Here is a 23939-nt window from a genome sequence, read left to right on the forward strand (position 1 = left end):
TCTGACTTTCCCTTGATTTGCAGTCAAGCTTGCAAAAATTTACCACTTATCATATAATAAATGTTGGAAATGTAAAGAAAATGAAGGTACATTCTTTCACCTCTGGTGGACGTGCCCAAGGATTAAGGCTTTCTGGGAAATGATATATAATGAAATGAAAAAGGTATTTAAATATACCTTTCTGAAGAAACCAGAGGCCTTCCTCCTGGGTATGGTTAGCCATGTGGTGTTAAAGAAGGACATAACTTTTTTTATGTATGCTACAACAGCAGCAAGGATACTTATTGCAAAGTATTGGAAGACACCAGATCTACCCACTTTGGAAGAATGGCAGATGAAGATGACAGACTACATGGGACTGGCAGAGATGACCGGCAGAATCCGAGACCAGGAGAAAGAGACAGTGGAAGAGGATTGGAAGAAATTTAAAGACTATCTTAATAAATACTATAAAATTAATGAAGGTTAGAATTGACATGGGTTTAAAAAGTATGTGGTTTTCAGGGGTGTTGATTATGGAAAAAGAACAAAATTATTCAAAATTATGGGAAATAAGGGAATGGATTTGCTGATTAGATAATGAAATTAGAATACAGCAGGGGGAGGTATGAGGAGGTCGGGGAAATTAGGTTTAAGAAAATAAGGATTGAAATTAGACTTGTTTCTTTTTGTTTTTTGTTTGTGTATGTTTTTATTGTTAAACTTTAATAAACATCATTTTAAAAAAAAAAAGATTTGGACAATATACTTCTGGGGATGGAGCCTAGATTCCTGCATTTCGGGGGCGGGGGGGTTGGACTGGATGTTCCGTCTCTGCAATTCCATGATTCATTGCCCCCTTGGCTCTTTTGCTTTCGAAGTAATGCAAAGAGATATGATATGATAATCTTTATTTTCATTGTCCCATACAGAACAACGAAACTGGAAAAAAATATCTAAATAAGACATTCAAAACCAACAAGCCTGCTATCCCAACCCGGTTAGCTCCCTAAAAACTCAGATACCCCATTTTTAAAATACAATATACAGTGGTACCTCCGGTTACATACGCTTCAAGTTACAGACTCCGCTAATCCAGAAATAGTACCTCAGGTTAAGAACTTTACTTCAGGATGAGAACAAAAATTGCGCAGTGGCAGCGGGAGGCCCCATTAGCTAAAGTGGTGCTTCAGAACAGTTTCAGGTTAAGAACAGACTTCTGGAACGAATTAAGTTCTTAACCCGAGGTACCACTGTGCTCCCATTCAGCAGAGCTGTCAACTTTTCCCTTTTCTTGCGAGGAATCCTATTCAGAATAAGGGAATTTCCTTTTTAAAAAGGGAATCGTTGACAGCTATGCCATAGAGACTCCTTACACTGTGGTTAAACCACAGAGCCTAGGACTTGCTGATCAGAAGGTCGGCTGTTCGAATCCCTGCGACGGGGTGAGCTCCCGTTGCTCGGTCCCTGCTCCTGCCAACCTAGCAGTTCGAAAGCACATCAAAGTGCAAGTAGATAAATAGGTACTGCTCCGGCGGGAAGGTAAACGGCATTTCCGTGGTTGCGAACGCTGCAGGTTGTAAACGTGCATCCCGTATGGATCATGTTCGCAAACCGAGCGTCCACTGTATGAGCAATCAAAATGAAAAATATGTTTTCATCAGAGAATGTTTTTCCGCAGGCAAGAGATGGAAGAACAAGACTCTGCCGCTCTCGAAGCAGGAAGACAGCCTGACCGCATCATGACTGGGAGCACTGGGGAAGGTAAACGGCGTTTCCGTGCGCTGCTCTGGTTCACCAGAAGCAGCTTAGTGCTGCTGGCCACATGACCCGGAAGCTGTATGCCGGCTCCCTCGGCCAGTAAAGCGAGATGAGCGCCACAACCCCAGAGTCAGCCACGACTGGACCTAACGGTCAGGGGTCCCTTTACCTTTACCTTTACACTGCTGTCAGAGCTGCCTCCAGGTCCCAGCTCACAGAGGACCAACGCTAGGCTGTAGTTATGTACAAAAGTCTTTATTGAGATTCAGTCTCCATTTCAAAGCCGCAGCGTGCAGCTCTACGTCCCGAGCTTAGACCGGCGAAGTCCTGTCTGAGTCTCCTCCCCCTCCACACCAGTTTAAGACTCTCGCTTTGCTCCACCTCTTCCTAAATTCCTTTCTCCTCTGGGCCCTCCTGCCCGCTAGGGTCTCATCCTTCCTGGACTCCTCTGACGCTGACCCTGACGATTCTTGCCCCTCCTTCCGGCGGGCTTTAGGACCTGGTTCCCTATCCGGGCTACCTTCTGTGCCGCTCGCCTGTACCTTTGAACTTGGCGCGCGCGCCCAGCCTGCGACTTTCCTCTTAACCGTTAACTCGCTCTCCGATGGAGGCGTGGTCCACCCTGACTCATCTTCTCTCGCTGGTGGTGCATATGTGGGCTCTGACACCTGGGACTCCTCCCCCCCACTACGCTCTGGTGGGGAAGCTGGTCCTGATTTGCAACTGGTGCTCTGGGAGTCCCCGCTGGCCCCTTGCTTCTGGGGTGTCCCCCTTGGGTCGCCCCTTGCCCTGCCCATCGGCGCCCCCTTCTGTGAATCTTCCGATTCGCTGGAGAGGCTCATGGAATCTATCGGGCTGCTGTCATATTCTCCTACGCTGCCCTCGGATTGCTCCCCCTCGCTTTCCATCTCCTCTCCTCCCTGCGCTCCCGCTGAGTCCCTGACAACTGCGTTTAAAACCAAATTCACATTTGGATAGAAACTTTCTCAGGCAGCTAGTCCTAGTCTTTATAACCCTGGACCTTCTTCCAGAAGGCAGAAGCTGAAAGAGATCATTTCCGGGGTGCGCACTATCCTGCGCTATCTCTGCAGCTTTCTTATGGCACCTGGAAGCATAGATTTTATCCAAAGTGGGAAGAGTGCGCCCAATTATTCTCTCCGCAGTCTTTACAACCCTGGACAGCATTGTTTTTTCCCTGACCGTGCAGCTCCCAAACCACACACACAGACCATAAGTTAAGACATTCTCCATAGTACAATGGTAAAATGCCATCAACAGGTCCTTTGAGAGATTGTTCTTGCGAAGGCTTCTCAGAAAATATAACCTCTGCTGTGCTCGCTTCATCAGGTCTTTGCTGTTTTCTCCCCAGGTGGCGCTGTGGGTTAAAGCCTCAGCGCCTAGGGCTTGCCGATCGAAAGGTCGGCGGTTCGAATCCCTGCGGCGGGGTGCGCTCCCGCTGCTCGGTCCCAGCGCCTGCCAACCTAGCAGTTCAAAAGCACCTCCGGGTGCAAGTAGATAAATAGGGACCGCTTACCAGCGGGAAGGTAAACGGCGTTTCCGTGTGCGGCTCTGGCTCGCCAGAGCAGCGATGTCACGCTGGCCACGTGACCCGGAAGTGTCTCCGGACAGCGCTGGCCCCTGGCCTCTTAAGTGAGATGGGCGCACAACCCCAGAGTCTGTCAAGACTGGCCCGTACGGGCAGGGGTACCTTTACCTTTACCAACTCCATTCCCAGAAACCGAAGCACGGAGACCTGTTCCACGCACTTCCCCTCAATGGCTGAATATTCAATTTACATTTCCTGAAGTCCACAATAATCTCTTTTGTTTTCTTTAAGTTGTTTTTCCTGCGCCACTCCCCCAACTGCTCAACTTCCTTCCTATAGGCCGCCTCCCCCTCTCCAGCTGTGATCAAGCCAACCACCATTGTTTCATCTGCAAACTTAATGATCTTATTTCTGGGGTATTTTGGGGGAGAGGGAAGGAGGGAGGTCCCCTCTGCAGTTCAGTGCAGTAAGGGTTAAAGTGAACCGGATGCGTGCAGAGGGAGGAGTTTGGGGGAGAGGAGGAGGAGGAGTTAGAGGCGGGGCCCAGAGGGGGTGGGAGATAAAGCACCTCTTTCCAGTCCGCATTCTCACGAGCGGGGCAGGACGCAAAGCAGGAGCCTTTGTCTGACCCGTGTTCTGCATCAGCATCCGTCTGAACCTGGTGAGCGTCCCTGATTTGGGTCGAAGGGGTTTCCCTGGGCAGTGGGGGGGGGGTGTGCAACGGAGGCCTTTGCAGATGATCTATTTTGGGGGACCCCCCCCAAATAAATAAACAACCCCATACCCAGGTCAGGGAGTGGAGCGCCTTGATTTCTTCTTATCAGCACAGCCATGGGGAGGCGGGGGTTTTAAAGCCGGTCTGCAAGGCTGAGCTGCAGCACCAAGTTATAATGGATGGCCCCGTTAATCGGGCACCGACACGCGTCGGCGCCTTCACACGTGACAACAAAGGCGCGGGGCTCCGGTGGGAGCTGAGCGGGTTGCGTCGTTAGGAAGGCTCTTAGGGGGGTGTCGTGGCGCGCCGCTTCCAGACCTGCAATCCTGCATCCGTGCAGGTGGGAGGCATGCCAGAGGAAACCAGCCCGGCCGGTTCCTTTGTGAAGGCAAAGGTAAGCTCCCCGGCCCTGCCTGTGAATGGCCTCGGGTCTGCAAGTGCGAAGAGGTTGCCATGGAGACCAATGCGTGGGATGGAGGGGGGGCGGAGAGAGAGAGCGCCTTCTCAGGTGCAGAACAATGGGTCAACGTGGGTGGTCCGTTTAAGGTGAGCTGGGAGGGGAGATGCTGGAGGGAACGGTCCCCTGGATCCCAAATGCTCAGGTTGCATCAGTGTGGAAGGAGAGACGTTTGTCGCACCTGAACTTGGGAGCACCGGGGAAAGGGTGGTGATGGGATTTGGCAGGTTTTAAATAACTCTTGCAACATTACACAGATTTCAGATACAACGCAAGATTACAAATTAGATGGACTTTTAATATGCAGTTTTAAAAGTTACTTAAAGCACACGTGGAGGGGACAGCCTGAAACAAATAGCATTTTCTTTCTTTCTTTCTTTCTTTTTTAAAAAAAATTATTAAATATTTTCTTGGGTTACAAAAATGCGTCTCTATTTTAAATTTTTCAATTTTAAAATTGTCTATTTTCAGGTCGCAGAGTCTACCGACCAGTTGCATCCAATCATTCAAAGTGAGACATGAATGTTGTATACAGTTTAAGGTTGGGGGAGAAGGCGGGGGATGACTTAACATTATTTTACTTAGTATATATAATAATAATAATTTATTATTTATACCCCACCCGTCTGGCTGGGCTTCCCCAGCAACTCTGGGTGGCTTCCCATAAAATATTAAAATACTGTAATACATCAAACATTAAAAGCTTCCCTAAACAGATGTCTTCTAAAAGTCTGTGTGAGGTTTTTGTGTCAACATCACTTGGGTGGGTTATCTTTCTGTTCGGTTATTAAATTTCATTTCATTATTTTTCCTTGGCACTGAAAAATGTTGGGGGGGGGAGCATGGTCAACTAAGGACAACCAACCATGCCTCTATCACTGAATGAAATGAAAACTAATTGTTGCGTCAAGTTAGCCGTACGGATGAGAATTGTAATGGATTGTTCTGAAGTTCTTTCAGCACCAGGTGGAAAAGAAAATCGCCCCAACATCCACTGTTCCTGCCTGCCTGCCGCTGTCCTGTATTTGTCCAGAACAAAGCTGGCAACCCTAGTTGAAAGGGACCCTGAGGGCATCTAGCACAACCCTCTGCATTGAATCATAGAATAGAATCATAGAATCCTAGAGTTGGAAGAGACCACAAGGGCCATGGAGTCCAACCCCATGCCAAGCAGGAAACACCATCAGAGCACTCCTGACATGGTTGTCAAGCCTCTGCTTAAAGACCTCCAAAGAAGGAGACTCCACCACACTCCTTGGCAGCAAATTCCACTGTCGAACAGCTCTTACTGTCAGGAAGTTCTTCCTAATGTTTAGGTGGAATCTTCTTTCTTGTAGTTTGGATCCATTGCTCCGTGTCCGCTTCTCTGGAGCAGCAGAAAACAACCTTTCTCCCTCCTCTATGTGACATCCTTTTATATATTTGAACATGGCTATCATATCACCCCTTAACCTCCTCTTCTCCAGGCTAAACATGCCCAGCTCCCTTAGCCGTTCCTCATAAGGCATCGTTTCCAGGCCTTTGATCATTTTGGTTGCCCTCCTCTGGACCCGTTCCAGTTTGTCCGTGTCCTTCTTGAACTGTGGTGCCCAGAACTGGACACAGTACTCCAGGTGAGGTCTGACCAGAGCAGAATACAGTGGCACTATTACTTCCCTTGATCTAGATGCTATACTCCTATGGATGCAGCCCAGAATTGCATTGGCTTTTTTAGCTGCCGCGTCACACTGTTGGCTCATGTCAAGTTTGCGGTCAACCAAGACTCCTAGATCCTTTTCACATGTACTGCTCTCAAGCCAGGTGTCATCCATCTTGTATTTGTGCCTCTCATTTTTTTTGCCCAAGTGCAATACTTTACATTTCTCCCTATTAAAATTGGAGGGATCTTGCCCAACATGGAGCTTGAACCCATTACCTATTCATGCCCTACTCTCTGAGCTATTCCTTCCGTCTTTGATGGGATGTGGGGCTAGGAGGGCAAAGGGCAAAAGCCTCCTCTGGGCCATGCTAGCCTTGGTCCTCTCAGGCCTATGTCATGTTGGGGTTGAATCCTGACAAGACAGAAGTACTGTTTCTGGGGGACAGGAGGCGGGCAGGTGTGGGGGACTCCCTGGTCCTGAATGGGGTAACTGTGCCCCAGGTGTGCAGCCTGGGAGTCCTTTTGGACTCACAGCTGTCCATGCAGGCGCAGGTCAAATCCGTGTCCAGGGCAGCTGTTTATCAGCTCCATCTGGTACGCAGGCTGAGACCCTACTTGCCTGCGGACTGCCTTGCCAGAGTGGTGCATGCTCTGGTTATCTCCCGCTTGGACTGCTGCAATGTGTTCTACGTGGGGCTACCTTTGAAGGTGACTCGGAAACTAAATGTTATGTAGTGAAGTTTCACCCTGGGCCAGCAGGGGGATACTGTATATAGTTTTCACTCAGGTCTGTAGATAGTTTTCACTCAGGTCCACGTCAGTTATTTTAGGCGGGAGACGCTGGGCTGTTGTTGCTACAATGTTGACAGCCGGCTGCCTATAAAAGCAGGCCAGCTGAGCTGTTTGCAGTCAGTTCTATTCCAGCTTACAAAATAAAGAGCTACTTGGAGAAATCGCTGTGTCGTCTGCTATGCCAACCCACAACCTAACACTGGCGACGAGGATGGGATCGATGGACATCAGAGCACAGCCAGATGCGGCCAGCCTCTGAACTGAGCTGAATCACTGAGCTGAATCACAGAGCGAAATCACTGAGTGAAATCACTGGACAGAACCAATTCAGAGCTGACTGTTCTGGCTAAGAGCACTGTGTTCCATCCATCGCCCTTCACGCCGGCATCGGAATCATGGCTTCACTTGTGCCTCTACCGCCGTTTGCACCAGCCTCTGAATCATGGGACTCCTACCTCGCTCGGTTCGACTGCTGCCTCCAAGCCAACGAGCTGACAGCAGTATCAAAGGATCGGAAGCGGGGCCTATTCCTCAGCCTCTGTGGGCCTGAGGTGTTTGAGACGGCCTGAGCGTTGGTTGCGCCTGAAGCAGTCCAGGCAACACCATGGGACACGATCCAAGAGAAGCTCCGCAACCACTACGCACCAAAGCCGTTCAAGATTGCTGCCCGCCATGCGTTCTACCACCGGAACCAGGCAGAGGGGGAGTCAATCAACAACTACACCACCGCCCTGCGACAGGCTGCAATGCACTGTGAGTTCCGAGACTTAGACGATGCCCTGATGGATCGAATCGTCTGCGGGGTCCGGGACATCCATCTGCAACGGCGTCTCCTCGCCAAGCCAGACCTCACGCTACAGAAAGCCATTGAGGAGGCTGTGGCCTCAGAAGCTGCTGAACACTCCGCCCAGGAGATCCGCAAGTCCAGCAGCCCACGTCTTGCTAGGGAGCCAGTTCCGGTGCATCATGAAGAGGCCAGCAGTGATGAGGCATCCTCCAGTGAAGACGATGACGTGCACCAGACAAAGCGGGAGCGCAGGAAGTTCCAACAGAAGTCCAAGGGCCAACCGGAATGTGCCGGCTGTGGAGGCAACCATTCCCGTGCCAAGTGTCGATTCAGAGACGCCATCTGTAGGAAGTGTTCCAGAAGGGGCCACATCGCTAAGGTCTGCCGATCGGCTCCGTCTGACACCCCCCCTTCATCGACTCGCAAGTCCAAGTCTTCACTCCAGTCTGCCAAGGAAAGTTGTTTCGCTCTCACCAACTGCCGCTGCCCGTCTGGAACCACGATTGGCCAAACCGACTCGCCTACGCGACGCAAGCTGAACGTCACGGTGCTCATTGAAGGAGCTCCATGTGACATGGAGATCGACACCGGGTCTGCCCTGTCCATCGTGTCATGGAGCACCATCAAAAGACTGGTACCCAGAGTGTCCAAAAGGCAACTCGACTCTCACCGCGTACACCTGAGAGACTACCAGGGAAATGACATTCCCGTGGTAGGCGTTGGCCGGTTCCGGATTGCCTTCAAGGATTTTTTCGGCCTGCTCCAGTTGGTGGTGGTCGAAGGTCAGCGGCCAAGCCTCCTAGGGCTAGACTGGTTTGATGCCCTCGGCCTGGAAGTCACCGGCATCAACTGCATCTCTAACGCAGAGACTGAGGGTCTGGTCAAAGACTTTGCCGAGGTTTTCAACGGCACCTTGGGGCAATATACAGGTATGCCCATCTCCTTTAGCCTTGATCCACAAGTCGCCCCCATCAAGCTAAAGCCACGCCGGGTTCCCTTTGCTCTCAAGGCTAAGGTGGACGAACAACTGGACAAACTGATCGCCCAAGGAGTTTTGGAGCCGGTTGACCACACCAAGTGGGAAACCCCCATCGTCACGCCTGTCAAGCCAGTTGGGTCAGTGAGAATCTGCGCTGACTACAAGTGCACGATCAACAAGGCACTTCAGCAGCACGCTTATCCGGTTCCTGTTGTCCAACACCTGCTGCATTCCCTGGGTGAGCGTAAGGTCTTCGCTAAGCTGGACCTTGCCCAAGCCTATCAACAACTGCCCGTCGATGATGCCACTGCTGAAGCCCAGACGATCGTCACCCACCGGGTGGCATTCCGTTGCCGCCGGTTGCAGTTTGGGGTGAGTGTGGCTCCTGGCATCTTCCAAAGCCTTATGGAGCGTCTCCTGCAAGGGCTTCCGGGCGTGGTACCATATTTTGATGACTTCTTGGTGTCTGCAGACTCACACCAGCAGCTGTTCGAGCGCCTCCGTGCCGTGCTGACCAGGTTCCAAGAGGCTGGGCTCAAGGTAAAGAGGGAAAAGTGCCAGGTCGCCATTCCACAGGTAGAGTTCCTGGGCTATCTTATCGATGCCTCCGGCCTTCACCCGACCACATCCAAGATCCGCGCTATCCAGCAGGCCCCCACCCCAAAGAACAAGACGGAGTTGCAGGCGTTCCTGGGGCTGCTGAACTTTTATAACATGTTCCTGCCCCACAAAGCCACAGTGGCTGAGCCTCTTCACCGACTCCTTAGCACAAAGACGCCGTGGGCCTGGGGTCATCGGGAGACGGCGGCCTTCAACGCGGTCAAGGCTCTCCTTTCATCAGACAGTGTGCTGGTACAGTACAGTGAATCCAGGCCGCTGGTCCTTGCCTGCGACGCCTCACCTTTTGGCATCGGTGCTGTCCTTAGTCACCGTTTTCCAGACGGAAGAGAAGCACCGCTCGCCTACTTTTCCAGGACGCTATCTCCGACGGAACGGAATTACAGCCAGCTCGACAAGGAGGCACTGGCACTTGTGGCTGGAGTGAAGAGGTTCCATGAATACCTCTATGGCAGGACTTTTGACCTCATCACTGACCACAAGCCACTCCTGGGCCTCCTCGCCGGTGATCGTCCAACTCCACCGGTCCTCTCGCCACGCATGCTGCGATGGACTGTTTTCCTGGCTGCCTACCACTACCGGCTCATCCATCGCCCCGGGAAATCGATGGGCCATGCCGACGCCCTCAGCCGTTGCCCTCTTCCAGCATTTGTGGAAGACCCGGCTCCAGCTTCATCGCTCCTTCTGATTGAGGATCTTCCGGCAGCGCCTGTATCGGCTGCCACTGTGGCCTCCACGTCTGCCCAGGATTGCACCATCAGCCGGGTGCTCAACTGGGTGTGGAGGAGGTGGCCACAAGGGCCTTTTCCATCGGAGTTCCAGCCCTTCGCAACCAGACAACATGAACTCTCAGCTCATCGCGGCTGTCTGCTGTGGGGAGACCGCGTCGTGATTCCCCAGGGACTCCGTCAGCGCGTCCTGGAGGCTCTGCACGTTGGCCACCCGGGAATTGTCAAAATGAAGGCGTTGGCTCGGTGTTACGTCTGGTGGCCTAATATGGACGATGCCATCACTGCCTGGGTGTCCGCCTGTCAAGCGTGCCAAGAGTCGAGGCCTGCACCACCGGCAGCTAAGGGACACACCTGGGAGACGCCAAAGACACCCTGGTCGAGGGTGCACATCGATCTGGCTGGCCCCTTTCACGGCCGGACCTTTATGGTAGTGGTGGACGCCTATTCCAAATGGCTGGAGGTCGCCCTGATGCCCTCCACCACTACCGAAGCCGTCATCCGGGTGCTGCGAGGCCTGTTTGCAACGCATGGGTGTCCTGATGTCCTTGTCTCTGACAACGGACCGCAGTTCACGTCAGGCACGTTTGAGCGGTATCTTTTGGGACTGGGCATCCGCCATGCCCTAACAGCACCCTTTCATCCATCCAGCAATGGGCAAGCGGAAAGAATGGTGCGCTCGGCAAAAGAGGCACTGGCGCGCCTGGACCGGGGGGACTGGCATGAGCGGGTCGCCGAATACTTGTTCGTGCAACACATCACCCCTCATGCGGCCACAGGGCGGAGTCCTGCTGAACTGCTTATGGGCCGCCGCCTCAGGTCACCGCTCGACCGGCTACACCCGGACTTTGCCGTGGCTGAACCCCCAGGCTGTGCCAACGCGCCACAGTCATTTGTCCCAGGAAACCAGGTCTTTGCCCGGAACTATGTGGGGGACATTCCTTGGGTGCCAGCCACAGTAGTGGGAGTCACTGGACCTCGCTCGTACCAGGTAGCACTCGAAGACGGGCGCTTGTGGCGACGGCACATAGACCAGCTTAGGCGCAGGGTTGGGGACTTGGACACTACCGTGGTGCCCCCAACTGCGCTTGCGGCTCAAGAAGAGACACGTACAGATGGCAAGGCCCCATCTACACCTCCCTCGCAAACTGCCAGCGTGGAGCCGAACCAAGCCGCTTCAGAGGGTCTGCCAGACTTACCACAGACTCAGACCACTCCACTTGCGGAGGCTCCACCCACAGCAGCGGATCCAGGGGAGTTGGTTCCAACGCCACCTAGGGTCGCACCACAGCCTCAGCAAGAACTGTGTGGCCCTCTGGACTTGGCTACCAGTCCCCGGCGGTGTGGCAGAGTTTCCAAGCGCCCAACTTATTTAAAGGACTATGTTGTTGGACATGTATCACTGTTGGTCTAAGTATGGGAAATGTAACCGATATGCTTTTGTGCCTAATTGAACCATTACGCGTAGTGCTGTATATAAGGAAACCATTACGATTGTAACTAACGCCTTATCTCGGTGGGGAGGGGTGACCCGGAAACTAAATGTTATGTAGTGAAGTTTCACCCTGGGCCAGCAGGGGGATACTGTATATAGTTTTCACTCAGGTCTGTAGATAGTTTTCACTCAGGTCCACGTCAGTTATTTTAGGCGGGAGACGCTGGGCTGTTGTTGCTACAATGTTGACAGCCGGCTGCCTATAAAAGCAGGCCGGCTGAGCTGTTTGCAGTCAGTTCTATTCCAGCTTACAAAATAAAGAGCTACTTGGAGAAATCGCTGTGTCGTCTGCTATGTCAACCCACAACCTAACACTAAACTAATCCAGAATGTGGCAGCTAGACTGGTGACTGAGAGTGGCTGCCAAGACCATATAACACCGGTCTTGAAAGACGTACATTGGCTCCCAGTACGTATCCGAGCACAGTTCAAAGTGTTGGTGTTCACCTTTAAAGCCCTAAACGGCCTTGGCCCAGTATACCTGAAGGAGTGTCTCCACCCCATCATTCTACCGGGATACTGAGGTCTAGCTCCGAGGGCCTTCTGGCGGTTCCCTCACTGCGAGAAGTCAAGTTACAGGGAAGCAGGCAGAGGGCCTTCTCGGTAGTGGCGCCCTCCCTGTGGAACGCCCTCCCACCAGATGTCAAAGAGAAAAAAACATCTACCAGACTTTTAGAAGACATCTGAAGGCAGCCCTGTTTAAGGAAGCTTTTAATGTTTGATATATTATAGTATTTTAATATATTTTTTGGAAGCCGCCCAGAGTGGCTGGGGAAGCCCAGCCAGATGGGCGGGGTATAAATAATAAATGATGATGATGATGATGATGATGTAAGAAGAGCTGGCTGGATCAGGCCAAGTGGGAGAGGCTGAGGATCCAGTGGATCGTGTGTCGGCGTGGGCTGCCTTCCTCCCCTGTTGTACTGTTTTCCTGGGGCCGCCCTCTTTATGGGAATGTTTCTGTCCAGCGTTTGTAGGGTTAAAGTGGGGCTTAGGAAAAAGACAGGATGATTTTACTGGGTTGTATTGGAGGAAATCTGGGACGCAGGTGGCGCTGTGGGTTAAAGCCTCAGCGCCTAGGGCTTGCCGATCGAAAGGTCGGCGGTTCGAATCCCTGCGGCGGGGTGCGCTCCCGCTGCTCGGTCCCAGCGCCTGCCAACCTAGCAGTTCGAAAGCACCTCCGGGTGCAAGTAGATAAATAGGGACCGCTTACCAGCGGGAAGGTAAACGGCGTTTCCGTGTGCGGCTCTGGCTCACCAGAGCAGCGATGTCACGCTGGCCACGTGACCCGGAAGTGTCTCCGGACAGCGCTGGCCCCTGGCCTCTTAAGTGAGATGGGCGCACAACCCCAGAGTCTGTCAAGACTGGCCCGTACGGGCAGGGGTACCTTTACCTTTACCTATTGGAGGAAATACGATTTAAAATTACAATTTATATGGATCGAGAAAGGAAGATTAATTTGATTCGCTGGGGAAATGTCAGTTAAATGTCTAAACAAGAATGGGACATGCAGAGCCGGTGGGAAAAGGGATGAATGGGAAAGTATTAGAAATTAAGGAAAAGTGTTTTACTAGGAGCAGCAAAGGAGGGAGGGAAAAGAATCCTATGGTGGGGGCGAGTCAATTGCAAAATTGGTGTTAAATTCCAAACTGATTTGTTGTTAATTTTGTTTTAGAATTTGGAAAATGAATAAAAAATTAATTGGAAATAAAAGGAACCATAGATGATTACACTCTTGCATGGTACATGAATGTAATGTATCATGATTGTAATGTAAATGATGAGACTACATTTTAATATTTTAATGTTTCAATATTTTAATGTCGTATTTTAATTTTGTTTTTAAGTTGTATTCATTCAACTTGTTTTTATTATTGCTTGTTAGCTGCCCTGAGCCCAGCCTTGGCTGAGGAGGGTGGGGTATAAATAATAATAATAATTATTATTATCATTATTATTATTATTATTATTATTAATGGTAGAATGCAGCTGGCAGGCTTGGAAAAGTGGCGTGTGTTTTTCCCAGGCTGATAAGAAAGGGACAAACACGGCAAATCAAAGGGAGAAATAAGCTTTAATCAGCAACGTGGGTTTTATGCAGGTGAAAGATGGAAGAGCAAGAGGCGGATGCCACTGAAGCAGGAAGGGGCGCCGATCCCATCAAAAGCGAGAGCAGTGAGGGATTCTGGGAATGGAACGCACAGGGGGTCCTGGGTAAAGTGGACGCCCTCAGCTCAGATGCTCAGCATCAAGATTTCAGGCCGATCTGCTACCAGGAGGCCAAGGGACCTCGAGAGGTTTGCAGCCGACTCCACCATCTCTGCCATCAGTGGCTGAAGCCAGAGAGACACACCAAGGCTCATATCCTGGACCTGGTGATCCTGGAGCAGTTCCTGGCTGTCCTCCCCCCGGAGATGGAGAACTGGGTCAGGGAATGTGGGGTGGAGACCAGTTCCCAGGCGGTGGCCCTGGCCGAAGGTTTCCTCCTGAGTCAGGCAGAGGAGAAGAAGCAGACAGAGCTGCAGGTGAGAGCATCTCAAGATCTTGTGATGGCCTTCAGGTGTTTTTGAACTAAATCTCTCATTGCCCCTGAGAAACATTGAGGTGGAATATTTGCTGCTCCTGATCCAGATAGTCCCAACAGATTCGGAAAGAGAGGGGGGGGGTAATATTTTGGACAAAATGGAGTGACGTAAAATATGGAGTACTGAATAATATGAAGTTGAAAAGGTTGACAACAGGACCTATAGAGGGGAATAATAATAATAATAAAATAAATAATAAATTTTATTTATTCCCCGGCTCAGGGTGGCTAATGCCAATAAAATTACAGTAAAAACATAATAGGAAGAAACTAATTTAAAATGCGAGGACGAGATGGTTGGACGGTGTTCATAGAATCATAGAATCATAGAGTTGGAAGAGACCACAAGGGCCATCGAGTCCAACCCCCTGCCAAGCAGGAAACACCAACAAACATGAGCCTGACCAAACTGTGGGAGGCAGTGGAAGACAGGAGTGCCTGGCGTTCTCTGGTCCATGGGGTCACAAAGAGTCGGACACGACTAAACAACAACAATTTAAAATGCAGGTTAAAATGTAATTTAAAATGCAGCCTCATTTTAAAAATAGCCCATAGATCAAAAACCATAAGGGGAGGGAAACATAAGGGTCAGACTGAGTCCAAATCAAATGCCGGGGGAACAGCTCTGTCTTGCAGGTCCTGCGGAAAGATGTCAGGTCCCGCAGGGCCCTAGTCTCTTGTGACAGAGTATTCCACCAAGTCAGGGCCAGTACTGAAAAGGCCCTGGCCCTAGTTGCGACCAATCTAACCACCTTGCGACCTGGGACCTGGGAAGTCCAGAGATTCAGAGGAATCTCTAAATATGGATATGTATTTTGTATCGTTATGATTTTATATTTGTAAAACCAAATAAAAATTATTTCAAAAAAAGAGATGGAGGGAGGACACCCCAAAAAACCTCTACTTTCATTCACCAACGTTCTCTGGAAAATCTTACAAGTACTGCTTATGTTTTCCCCAGTGTCATTCTGTTTTCTAATACATCTCCCCATTCAATGTCCTCCAATCCTCATCGCTGTTTCAGGTAAAGGGTCTGCTTGTGGAAATTAGAAGTGATTTCCCTGACGCAGAGAGATCTCCGTTGGATGGCAGAGAGAAGCCACTGGGTAAGGATCCATCGGCTGTGTCTCCATATGGTCTCCCTCTGTTGGTTTTGAAAGGGATCCGTGGCCTTTTTTGATCTGGCGAGGGAAGAGACTTCAGTCTGCATGCAGGAAATAAACAACTACAGTGGTAAAGGTAAAGGTAAAGGTACCCCTGCCCATACGGGCCAGTCTTGACAGACTCTGGGGTTGTGCGCCCATCTCACTTAAGAGGCCAGGGGCCAGCGCTGTCCGGAGACACTTCCGGGTCACGTGGCCAGCGTGACATCGCTGCTCTGGCGAGCCAGAGTCGTACACGGAAACGCCGTTTACCTTCCCGCTGGTAAGCGGTCCCTATTTATCTACTTGCACCTGGAGGTGCTTTCGAACTGCTAGGTTGGCAGGCGCTGGGACCGAGCAGCGGGAGCGCACCCCGCCGCAGGGATTCGAACCGCCGACCTTTCGATCGGCAAGTCCTAGGCGCTGAGGCTTTAACCCACAGCGCCACCTGCGTCCCAACTACAGTGGTACTTCGGTTTAAAAACAGTCCTGTTTAAGAATGATTTGGTTTATGAACAACCGCAAAACCGGAAGTAGTGTCCCAGTTTGCGGACTTTACCTCGGTCTAAGAACGGAATCCGAACGGTGGAAGGGCACCTCATTAGAGAAAGCGCACCTCAGTTTAAGAACGGCTTTGGTTTAAGAACAGACTTCTGGAACCGATTAAGTTTGTAAACCGAGGTACCACTGTATAGTGGTACCTCGGGTTAAGTACTTAATTCGTTCTGGAGGTCCGTTCTTAACCTGAAACTGTTCTTAACCTGAAGCACCACTTTAGCTAATGGGGCCTCCCACTGCCGCTGTGCCGCCAGAGCACGATTTCTGTTCTCATCCTGAAGCAAAGTTCTTAACCCGAGGTACTATTTCTGGTTAGCGGAGTCTGTAACCTGAAGCGTATGTAACCCGAGGTACCACTGTATCTGACTTTTAGAAGGCATCTGAAGGCAGCCCTGTTTAGGGAAGTAAGTTTTATTCATTCCCTCCACAACAGAGAAGAATGGCTGCCAATGCAAGCAGTAGACATGCTTTCATTCGCCTCTGAGATAAATATGAGCCAACGGCTTCACCCAACCTTTGTCTCTCACAGGTGATGGGATGATGCTGAGAAGATCTACTCAGACATCTCTTCTTTGGGGAGGAGAAGGAGCTGCTGCAGAACCAGATCAGGTAGGGAAGGAGTGGGGAGACTTATTCAGAGTGGGGGCTGCATTCTCGTCTGTGAAAGATTTGGGGTTTCACATGCCACTGGTGGGTGGCACCAAATGCAAAAATGGGTGAAGCTAGTTTGTATATACCAGCGGTGGCGAACCTATGGCATGTGTGGCAGAGTAGGCACACGGGGCCCTCACTGCTGGCACGCGCGCCATTGGCCCATCCGCGCTGGTGTTTTGTTGCTTTTTCTATTTGTGCTCCCGCTCCTTCCCACACTATTGCGTGTGTCCGCTGCTTAAACCCGGAACTCTTCCCCCCCCCCTTTTTTTTCTTTTGGTCAGTAGCCGGTGATTGTGTTCGGCAATTGGTCTATTTTTCAATAGGAGTATAGCATCTAGATCAAGGGAAGTAACAGTGCCACTGTATTCTGCTCTGGTCAGACCTCACCTGGAGTACTGTGTCCAGTTCCGGGCACCACAGTTCAAGAAGGACACTGAGAAACTGGAACGTGTCCAGAGGAGGGCAACCAAAATGGTCAAAGGCCTGGAAACGATGCCTTATGAGGAACGGCTAAGGGAGCTGGGCATGTTTAGCCTGGAGAAGAGGAGGTTAAGGGGTGATATGATAGCCATGTTCAAATATATAAAAGGATGTCACATAGAGGAGGGAGAAAGGTTGTTTTCTGCTGCTCCAGAGAAGCGGACATGGAGCAATGGGTCCAAACTACAAGAAAGAAGATTCCACCTAAACATTAGGAAGAACTTCCTGACAGTAAGAGCTGTTTGACAGTGGAATTTGCTGCCAAGGAGTGTGGTGGAGTCTCCTTCTTTGGAGGTCTTTAAGCAGAGGCTTGACAACCATATGTCAGGAGTGCTCTGATGGTGTTTCCTGCTTGTCAGGGGGTTGGACTCGATGGCCCTTGTGGTCTCTTCCAACTCTGATTCTATGATTCTTTTCTTTTCTTTTTCAAAATTTTTATTAATTTTCCAAATTTATAACAAACATCAAAAAACAAACAAACATAAATCCTAACTGTAATTCCACTTTTGTTAACATTTTTAGGTGACTTCCTCGTATCCCCCTAGCTGAGTTTCTATGTATATCATTGTAACGGTTTTCCAAAACTAATTTCTCATAAAATGCACTTCATCAATTAACATCTTTCTTTTCAATTTAACTTTAGATATATTATTCTAGAACATCACATATTTAAATCCTAAGCCAATCTGGTACTTGCAAGTGTTTCTATTTAAATTATGTTGTAATCTGTTCAGATTGTGCAGATAAAATATCACGGGTAGAATTCTACAGGGTGTGTTGTTAGTGTGTGAAAACAGTGATCCAAGGAGCCCCAGGTATGCACTTCCAGATGGGGGAGACATCAGGCGCCATCCTGACACCCGGGTATCTTCACTTGGTCGCAAGTGGCTGGTAGGCAGGTGCAAATAACACTGTATTACCTACAAGGAGAAAATGTTTTCTTTTTCTTTCAGGGTCCAATATCTTTTGAGGACGTGGCTGTGTGGTTCACTGAAGAGGAGTGGGCCTTGCTGGATCCTGACCAGAGGGCTCTGCATAACGAAGTCATGGAGGAGAGTGTTGGGATCCTGGCATCTCTGGGTGAGGCTCCCTCTTGGATCTTAATATATGCTTCATGAGTCAGAATTTATTTACGGAATGAACATGATGTTGGTGGCGCTGTGGTCTAAACCAGTGTTTCCCAACCTTGGGTCTCCAGCTGTTTTTGGACTACAACTCCCATCATACTTAGCGAGCAAGACCAGTGGTTAGGGATGATGGGAAGTGTAGTCCAAAAACAGCTAGAGACCAAAGGTTGGGAAACACTGGTCTAAACCACCGAGCCTCTTGGGTCGGCGGTTTCAATCCCCATGACAGAGTGAGCTCCCATTGCTCTCTCCCAGTTCCTACCAACCTAGCAGCTCGAAAGCACACCAGCACAAGTAGATAAATAGGTATCACTGCAGTGGGAAAGTAAATGGCATTTCTATGCGCTCTGGCACTTGCCATGGTGTTCCGTTGCGCCAGAAGCGGTTTAGTCCTGCTGGCCACATGACCCGGAAAGCTGTCTGTGGACAAACGCCGGCTCCCTCGGCCTGAAAGCAAGATGAGTGCCGCAACCTTCAATTAGCCTTTGACTGGACTTAACCGTCCAGGAGTCCTTTACCTTTACCTTTATTTCTTTATGGAATTAAATCCAATATTCCAAGGTGGATCAACAGTGGCACTCCTGCAGTATGTGAGCTTCTTAATCCTCTGCAATTAACCTTGAATAAGCATGTACCTGTCATATTCTTCCTGAATCTTCCACTCACGCCTTTCTAAACCATGGCCTTTGCAAGTGGAAGTGCCAGGTGTCTGTTTTTTGTGTGTGTTTAGGGCTTTGGGAAGGCAAATCCAGGGCTCCCCTCTTTGTGTGTGTGTGTGTGTGTGTGTGTGTGTGTGTGTATTCCCTAGAATGGGGTGGGAAGGAGGTTTATGGGAAAGAAGGCTCAGAAACTTCCATGTACAGCTGGATAGACCAGGGTACGGAAGGAAGATCATTGTAATAATAATAGTAATAATAATTTATTATTTGTACCCCACCCATCTGGCTGGGTTTCCCCAGCCACTCTGGGCGGCTCCCAACAGAAGATTAAAGACTCGATAAAACATCAAACTTTAAAAACTTCCCTAAACAGGGCTGTAGGAATGAAAATCATGACAGACGAGTAGTGGGTGCCATGTGAGGAGCATCTCTCGAGCATGTCTCGATGAGTCTCTTTTATTGAATATTACAGCATTGCCACATATGTGCTTGTTGCTGATTGGTCAACACAAATACAATACAAGGGTTGCATATAGGCATTAATCATCAATAGACCAAAGGCTGGGAAAGGGAACACAGAATTGGGCAGGCGTGAAAACCTCCTTGTTAAACTATTACTAGTGATTAATATAGCAAAACTTGTTCCATAGATGTGGTCAGCCAAGCACTAAGAACAGGTCAGACTAAGAACGAGTCAGAATGCAATGTTTTCTGTTGTGCAGAAACAAAACTTTCCTACACAGGGCTGCCTTCAGATGTCTCCTAAAAGTCAAATAGTTGTTTATTTCCTTGACATCTGGTGGGAGGGTGTTCCACAGGGCGAGAACTACCAAGAAGGCCCTCTGTCTGGTTCCCTGTTACCTCACTTCTCACAGTGAGGGAACTGCCAGAAGGCCCTCGGCGCTGGACCCCCAGTGCCCGGGTTGAAGGACGGGGGTGGAGATGCTCCTTCAGGTATACTGGGCTGTGGCTGTTTAGGGTTTTCAAGGTCAGCACCAACACTTTGCCGTGCCTGATAGCAGCCTATTGTAATTGACAGGTTTGGAGAGGGAGCTGAGGACTCTTAAAATAATTTACTCCATCCGTGCAAGCTGTAGAGGCTCTTCTGTTCCTGCACCCATGATGAGCCGCTGTGCATAACACAGCTAAGCTTTTTCTTCAGGCCACTGTGTTACCCTGGTGGAAATGGTGCAAACCCCTGCCATCGCTCCCTTGATCATCCAAGCTTGCAAAGCAACAAATATCAAGGATGAGAGTCTAGGGGTCTCTTTCAGGCGTGGGGGTCATATTCAAAAAGGGTTCCCCGTTTCCAAAGCTACTCTTAGTGAGAAATGGGGGTCTGTGAAGTATAATTAGTTCCAGCTAGCCCAAATCCAGCCATTCCAAAACTGCACAGTAAGTAGGTGCACGAATCATAGTTCTCAAACTGGGTTGGGTCGAGTGAGAGTGATTGGCCCAAGACCAGACAATGAGATTCATCCCCGAGTTGGAAGCTGAACTCAGGTTTCTGTGGTTTGAAACCATACCCTGTAGCATACCTGCTGTGTCAGGAGAGCTAGTTAAATGTGTAAAGGAAAAGGGACCCCTGACCATTAGGTCCAGTCGTGGCCGACTCTGGGGTTGCGGCGCTCATCTCGCTTTATTGGCCGAGGGAGCCGGCGTACAGCTTCCGGGTCATGTGGCCAGCATGACTAAGCCACTTCTGGCCAACCAGAGCAGCACACGGAAACGCCATTTACCTTCCCGCCGGAGCGTTTCCTATTTATCTACTTGCACTTTGACGTGCTTTTGAACTGCTAGGTGGGCAGGAGCAGGGACCGAGCAACGGGAGCTCACCCCTTTGCGGGGATTTGAGCCGCCGACCTTCTGATCATCAAGCCCTAGGCTCTGTGGTTTAGACCACAGCGCCACCCGCGTCCCAGTTAAATGTGTACTTCCATCTATATCCACTCAGTTTTGCCTTTATCCTAAGTATGGAAGTCGTTAAGCTAGATAAGGGTCTGTTTCTTCCTTAGGCTCTTATGAGTTTCTCAATTCATTGCAGAATGTGATGAATCGGAAATGAAGAACAAGGAAGAACTACACGGAAAAGAGACCCAGGGCCGAGACAGCTGTAGGAAGCGAGAAGAGCAAAGGGGGGAAATTGAAGCAGAAAAGAAAAGGAAGACGCTTCTAAAGGACAGTGGCTTTTATGCAACCTCAGTCCAGGAAAAAACAGATGACGGAAAGCAATGTGGTAACTGCCACATTCAATGGGAAAGTCTTGGTTCAAAACACCAATGTAAACCCTACTGCAAAAATTACAAAGGGGAGCAACCGCATAGATGCTCTGAGTGTGGAAAAGGGTTCAGAGACAGTTATAGCCTTTCTTGCCATCAGAGAATTCACACAGGAGAGAAACCATATAAATGCTCAGAATGCGGAAGTAGCTTCAGTAGCAAGCAAAGACTCGTTTATCATCAAAGAATTCACAGAGGGGAGAAACCTTATCGGTGCCTGGAATGTGGAAAGAGCTTCAGAGAAAAGTTTACCCTTTCTTCTCATCGAAGAATTCACACAGGAGAGAACCAGTATGGATGCTTGGAATGTGGAAAGAGCTTCAGTGACAATTCTACCCTTTCTTCTCACCAGATAATTCACAAGGGGGGGAAACCATATAAATGCTTGGAATGTGGAAAGAGTTTCTCTCAGAAGTTACGTCTAACTATTCACCAAAGAATTCACACAGGGGAGAAGCCATATCAGTGCTTGGAATGTGGAAAAAGCTTCAGAGAAAATTCTAGCCTAGCTTCTCATCAAAGAATTCACACAGAGGAATATAAATGCTTGGAATGTGGAAAGAGCTTCATTAGTCATTCAAAACTTACTCGGCATCAAACCATTCATCCCGGAGAGAAATCATATCAATACTTGGAATGTGGAAAGAGCATCATTAATCATCAAGAACTTACTCATCATCAGAGAATTCACACCGGGGAGAAGCCGTATCAGTGCTTGGAGTGTGGAAAGAGCTTCAGGCACAATTCTACCCTTTCTTCCCACAAAAGGATTCATACAGGGGAGAAACCCTATAAATGCCTGGAGTGTGGAAAGGGCTTCAGTCAGTGTTCCCCTCTCACTCGCCATCAGAGAATTCACACAGGGGAGACACCATATAAATGCAGTGAGTGTGGAAAGAGCTTCACTCGGAAGGTACAACTCTGTGTTCATCAGAGAATTCACACCGGGGAGAAGCCGTATCAGTGCTTGAAGTGTGGAAAGAGCTTCAGAAACAAGTCTAGCCTTTCTTCTCATCAGACAATTCACACGGGCAAAAAGCCATATAAATGTTTGGAATGTGGAAAGAGCTTTACTTTAAAGATGAACCTCAATACCCATAAAAGAATTCACACGGGGGAGAAGCCGTATAAATGCTTGCAATGTGGAAAGAGCTTGAGCAGCAAGGACAGACTTGCTGACCATCAAAGAACTCACACTGGCGAGAAACCCTTTAAATGCTCGGAATGTGGGAAAAGCTTCGCTGCGAAGATAAACCTCACTACCCACAAAAGAATTCACACGGGGGAGAAACCCTATAGATGCTTGCAGTGTGGAAAGAGCTTCAGTCAGAGCCACCATCTCACTTACCATCGCAGAATTCACACTGGGGAGAAACCGTATAAATGCTTAGAGTGTGGGAAGAGCTTCAGAAACCGTACTAGTGTCATTTACCACCAGAAAGCGCACACTCCAGAGACACAATATAAATGCTCAGAATGTGGAAAGTGCCTCAGTCAGGAAGCGGATCTGGTCGATCATCAAAAAATGCACACCCAGGAGAAACCATATGTATGCGTGGAATGTGGGAAAAGCTACACTCTGAAGAATTGTCTTAGAAAACATCAAAGAATTCATACAGGAGAGAAACCATATAAATGCGCTGAGTGTGGGAAAAGCTTCAGTGAGAAGTCAACTCTCACGACACACCAACGAGTTCATACGGGAGAGAAACCCTATAAATGCCTGGAGTGTGGAAAGGGCTTTAGTCAGTGTTCCCCTCTCACTCGCCATCAGAGAATTCACACAGGGGAGAAACCCTATAAATGCCTGGAGTGTGGAAAGGGCTTCGCTCAGAGTTCCCATCGCAATCTTCACCAAAGAACTCACACATCGATGGGCAGTGTATGGGAGCAGCTTTCTTCAGATCTCCAGCCTTTATTCCCACCAAAAAATCCATACAGCGGAGAACCCATATAAAGACTTGGAATATTAAAGGAGCTTTAGGTTCAGTTCCTTCTTTCCGCAAGAAGAAACTATATAAATGCTTGTAATGCGTACGGAGAGGGCTTGTGCCAAGACACTTTGTGGAGGAATATTTTTAAAGTGCTTGGAAGGAGCTTCTGAAGAAGCAGAAATTTCCATTATCATCAAATAATTCACAGTGGTGGGGGGTCATATCAATGCTTGGAGTGCAGGAAAAGCTTGAGTAAGAAAATGCAGCTCCCATCTCATTGAAGAATTCTCAGAGGGGAGAATAAGCAAAGAATAAAGTTAGTAGGTTCCTCCAGACTTGTTTACAGATAACAAGGGAGCAAGATTTCTGTGACTCCTGCTCCCATCTTATGCTCAGCTTGTATATTTGTGTAAATAAAACATATCCGAAAGACACTGTCTTCTCCAGTCTCTACCTTGACTCTAAAGAACCCAAACCGCTGTGGACTCATGACAATCTACAGAGAAATCAGAGAATAATAATAATAATAATAATAATAATAATAATAATAATAATAATAATTATACCCTGCCCATCTGGCTGGGCTTCCCCAGCCACTCTGGGTGGCTTCCAACAAAATATTAAAATACAGTAATGCATCAAACATTAAAAGCTTCCCTAAGCAGGGCTGTCTTCAGATGTCTTCTAAAAGTCTGGTAGTTGTTGTTCTCTTTGACATCTGGTGGGAGGGCGTTCCACAGGGCGGGGGCCACCACCAAGAAGGCCCTCTGCTTGGTTCCCTGTAACCTCACTTCTCACAGCAAGGAAAACGCCAGAAGGCCTTCATCGCTGGACCTCAGTGTCAGGGCAGAATGATGGGGGTGGAGATGCTCCTTGAGGTGTACGGGACCGAGGCCATTTAGGGCTTTAAAGGTCAGCACCAACACTTTGAATTGTGCTTGGAAACGTTCTGGGAGCCAATGTAGGTCTTTCAAGACCGGTGTTATGTGGTCTCAGCGGCCGCTCCCAGTCACCAGTCTAGCTGCC

At 49.3% G+C, this 23939-nt stretch overlaps 1 protein-coding gene across 1 annotated transcript; it reads left to right on the forward strand.

The window, feature by feature from the left end:
• Nucleotides 1–3815: 3815 nt before the first annotated feature.
• LOC307206267 (uncharacterized protein) lies at nt 3816–23347 on the forward strand. Its single transcript, XM_079959302.1, has 6 exons — nt 3816–3947; nt 13598–14021; nt 15105–15186; nt 16310–16389; nt 17868–17994; nt 20745–23347. The coding sequence occupies exons 2-6, from the start codon at nt 13605–13607 to the stop codon at nt 22934–22936; spliced, it is 2898 nt and encodes a 965-aa protein (XP_079815428.1). The 5' UTR covers nt 3816–3947; nt 13598–13604; the 3' UTR covers nt 22937–23347.
• Nucleotides 23348–23939: the final 592 nt, after the last annotated feature.

This window comes from Podarcis cretensis (assembly GCF_951804945.1).
Source record: "Podarcis cretensis genome assembly, chromosome: 2".
Taxonomy (NCBI): Eukaryota; Metazoa; Chordata; class Lepidosauria; order Squamata; family Lacertidae; genus Podarcis; species Podarcis cretensis.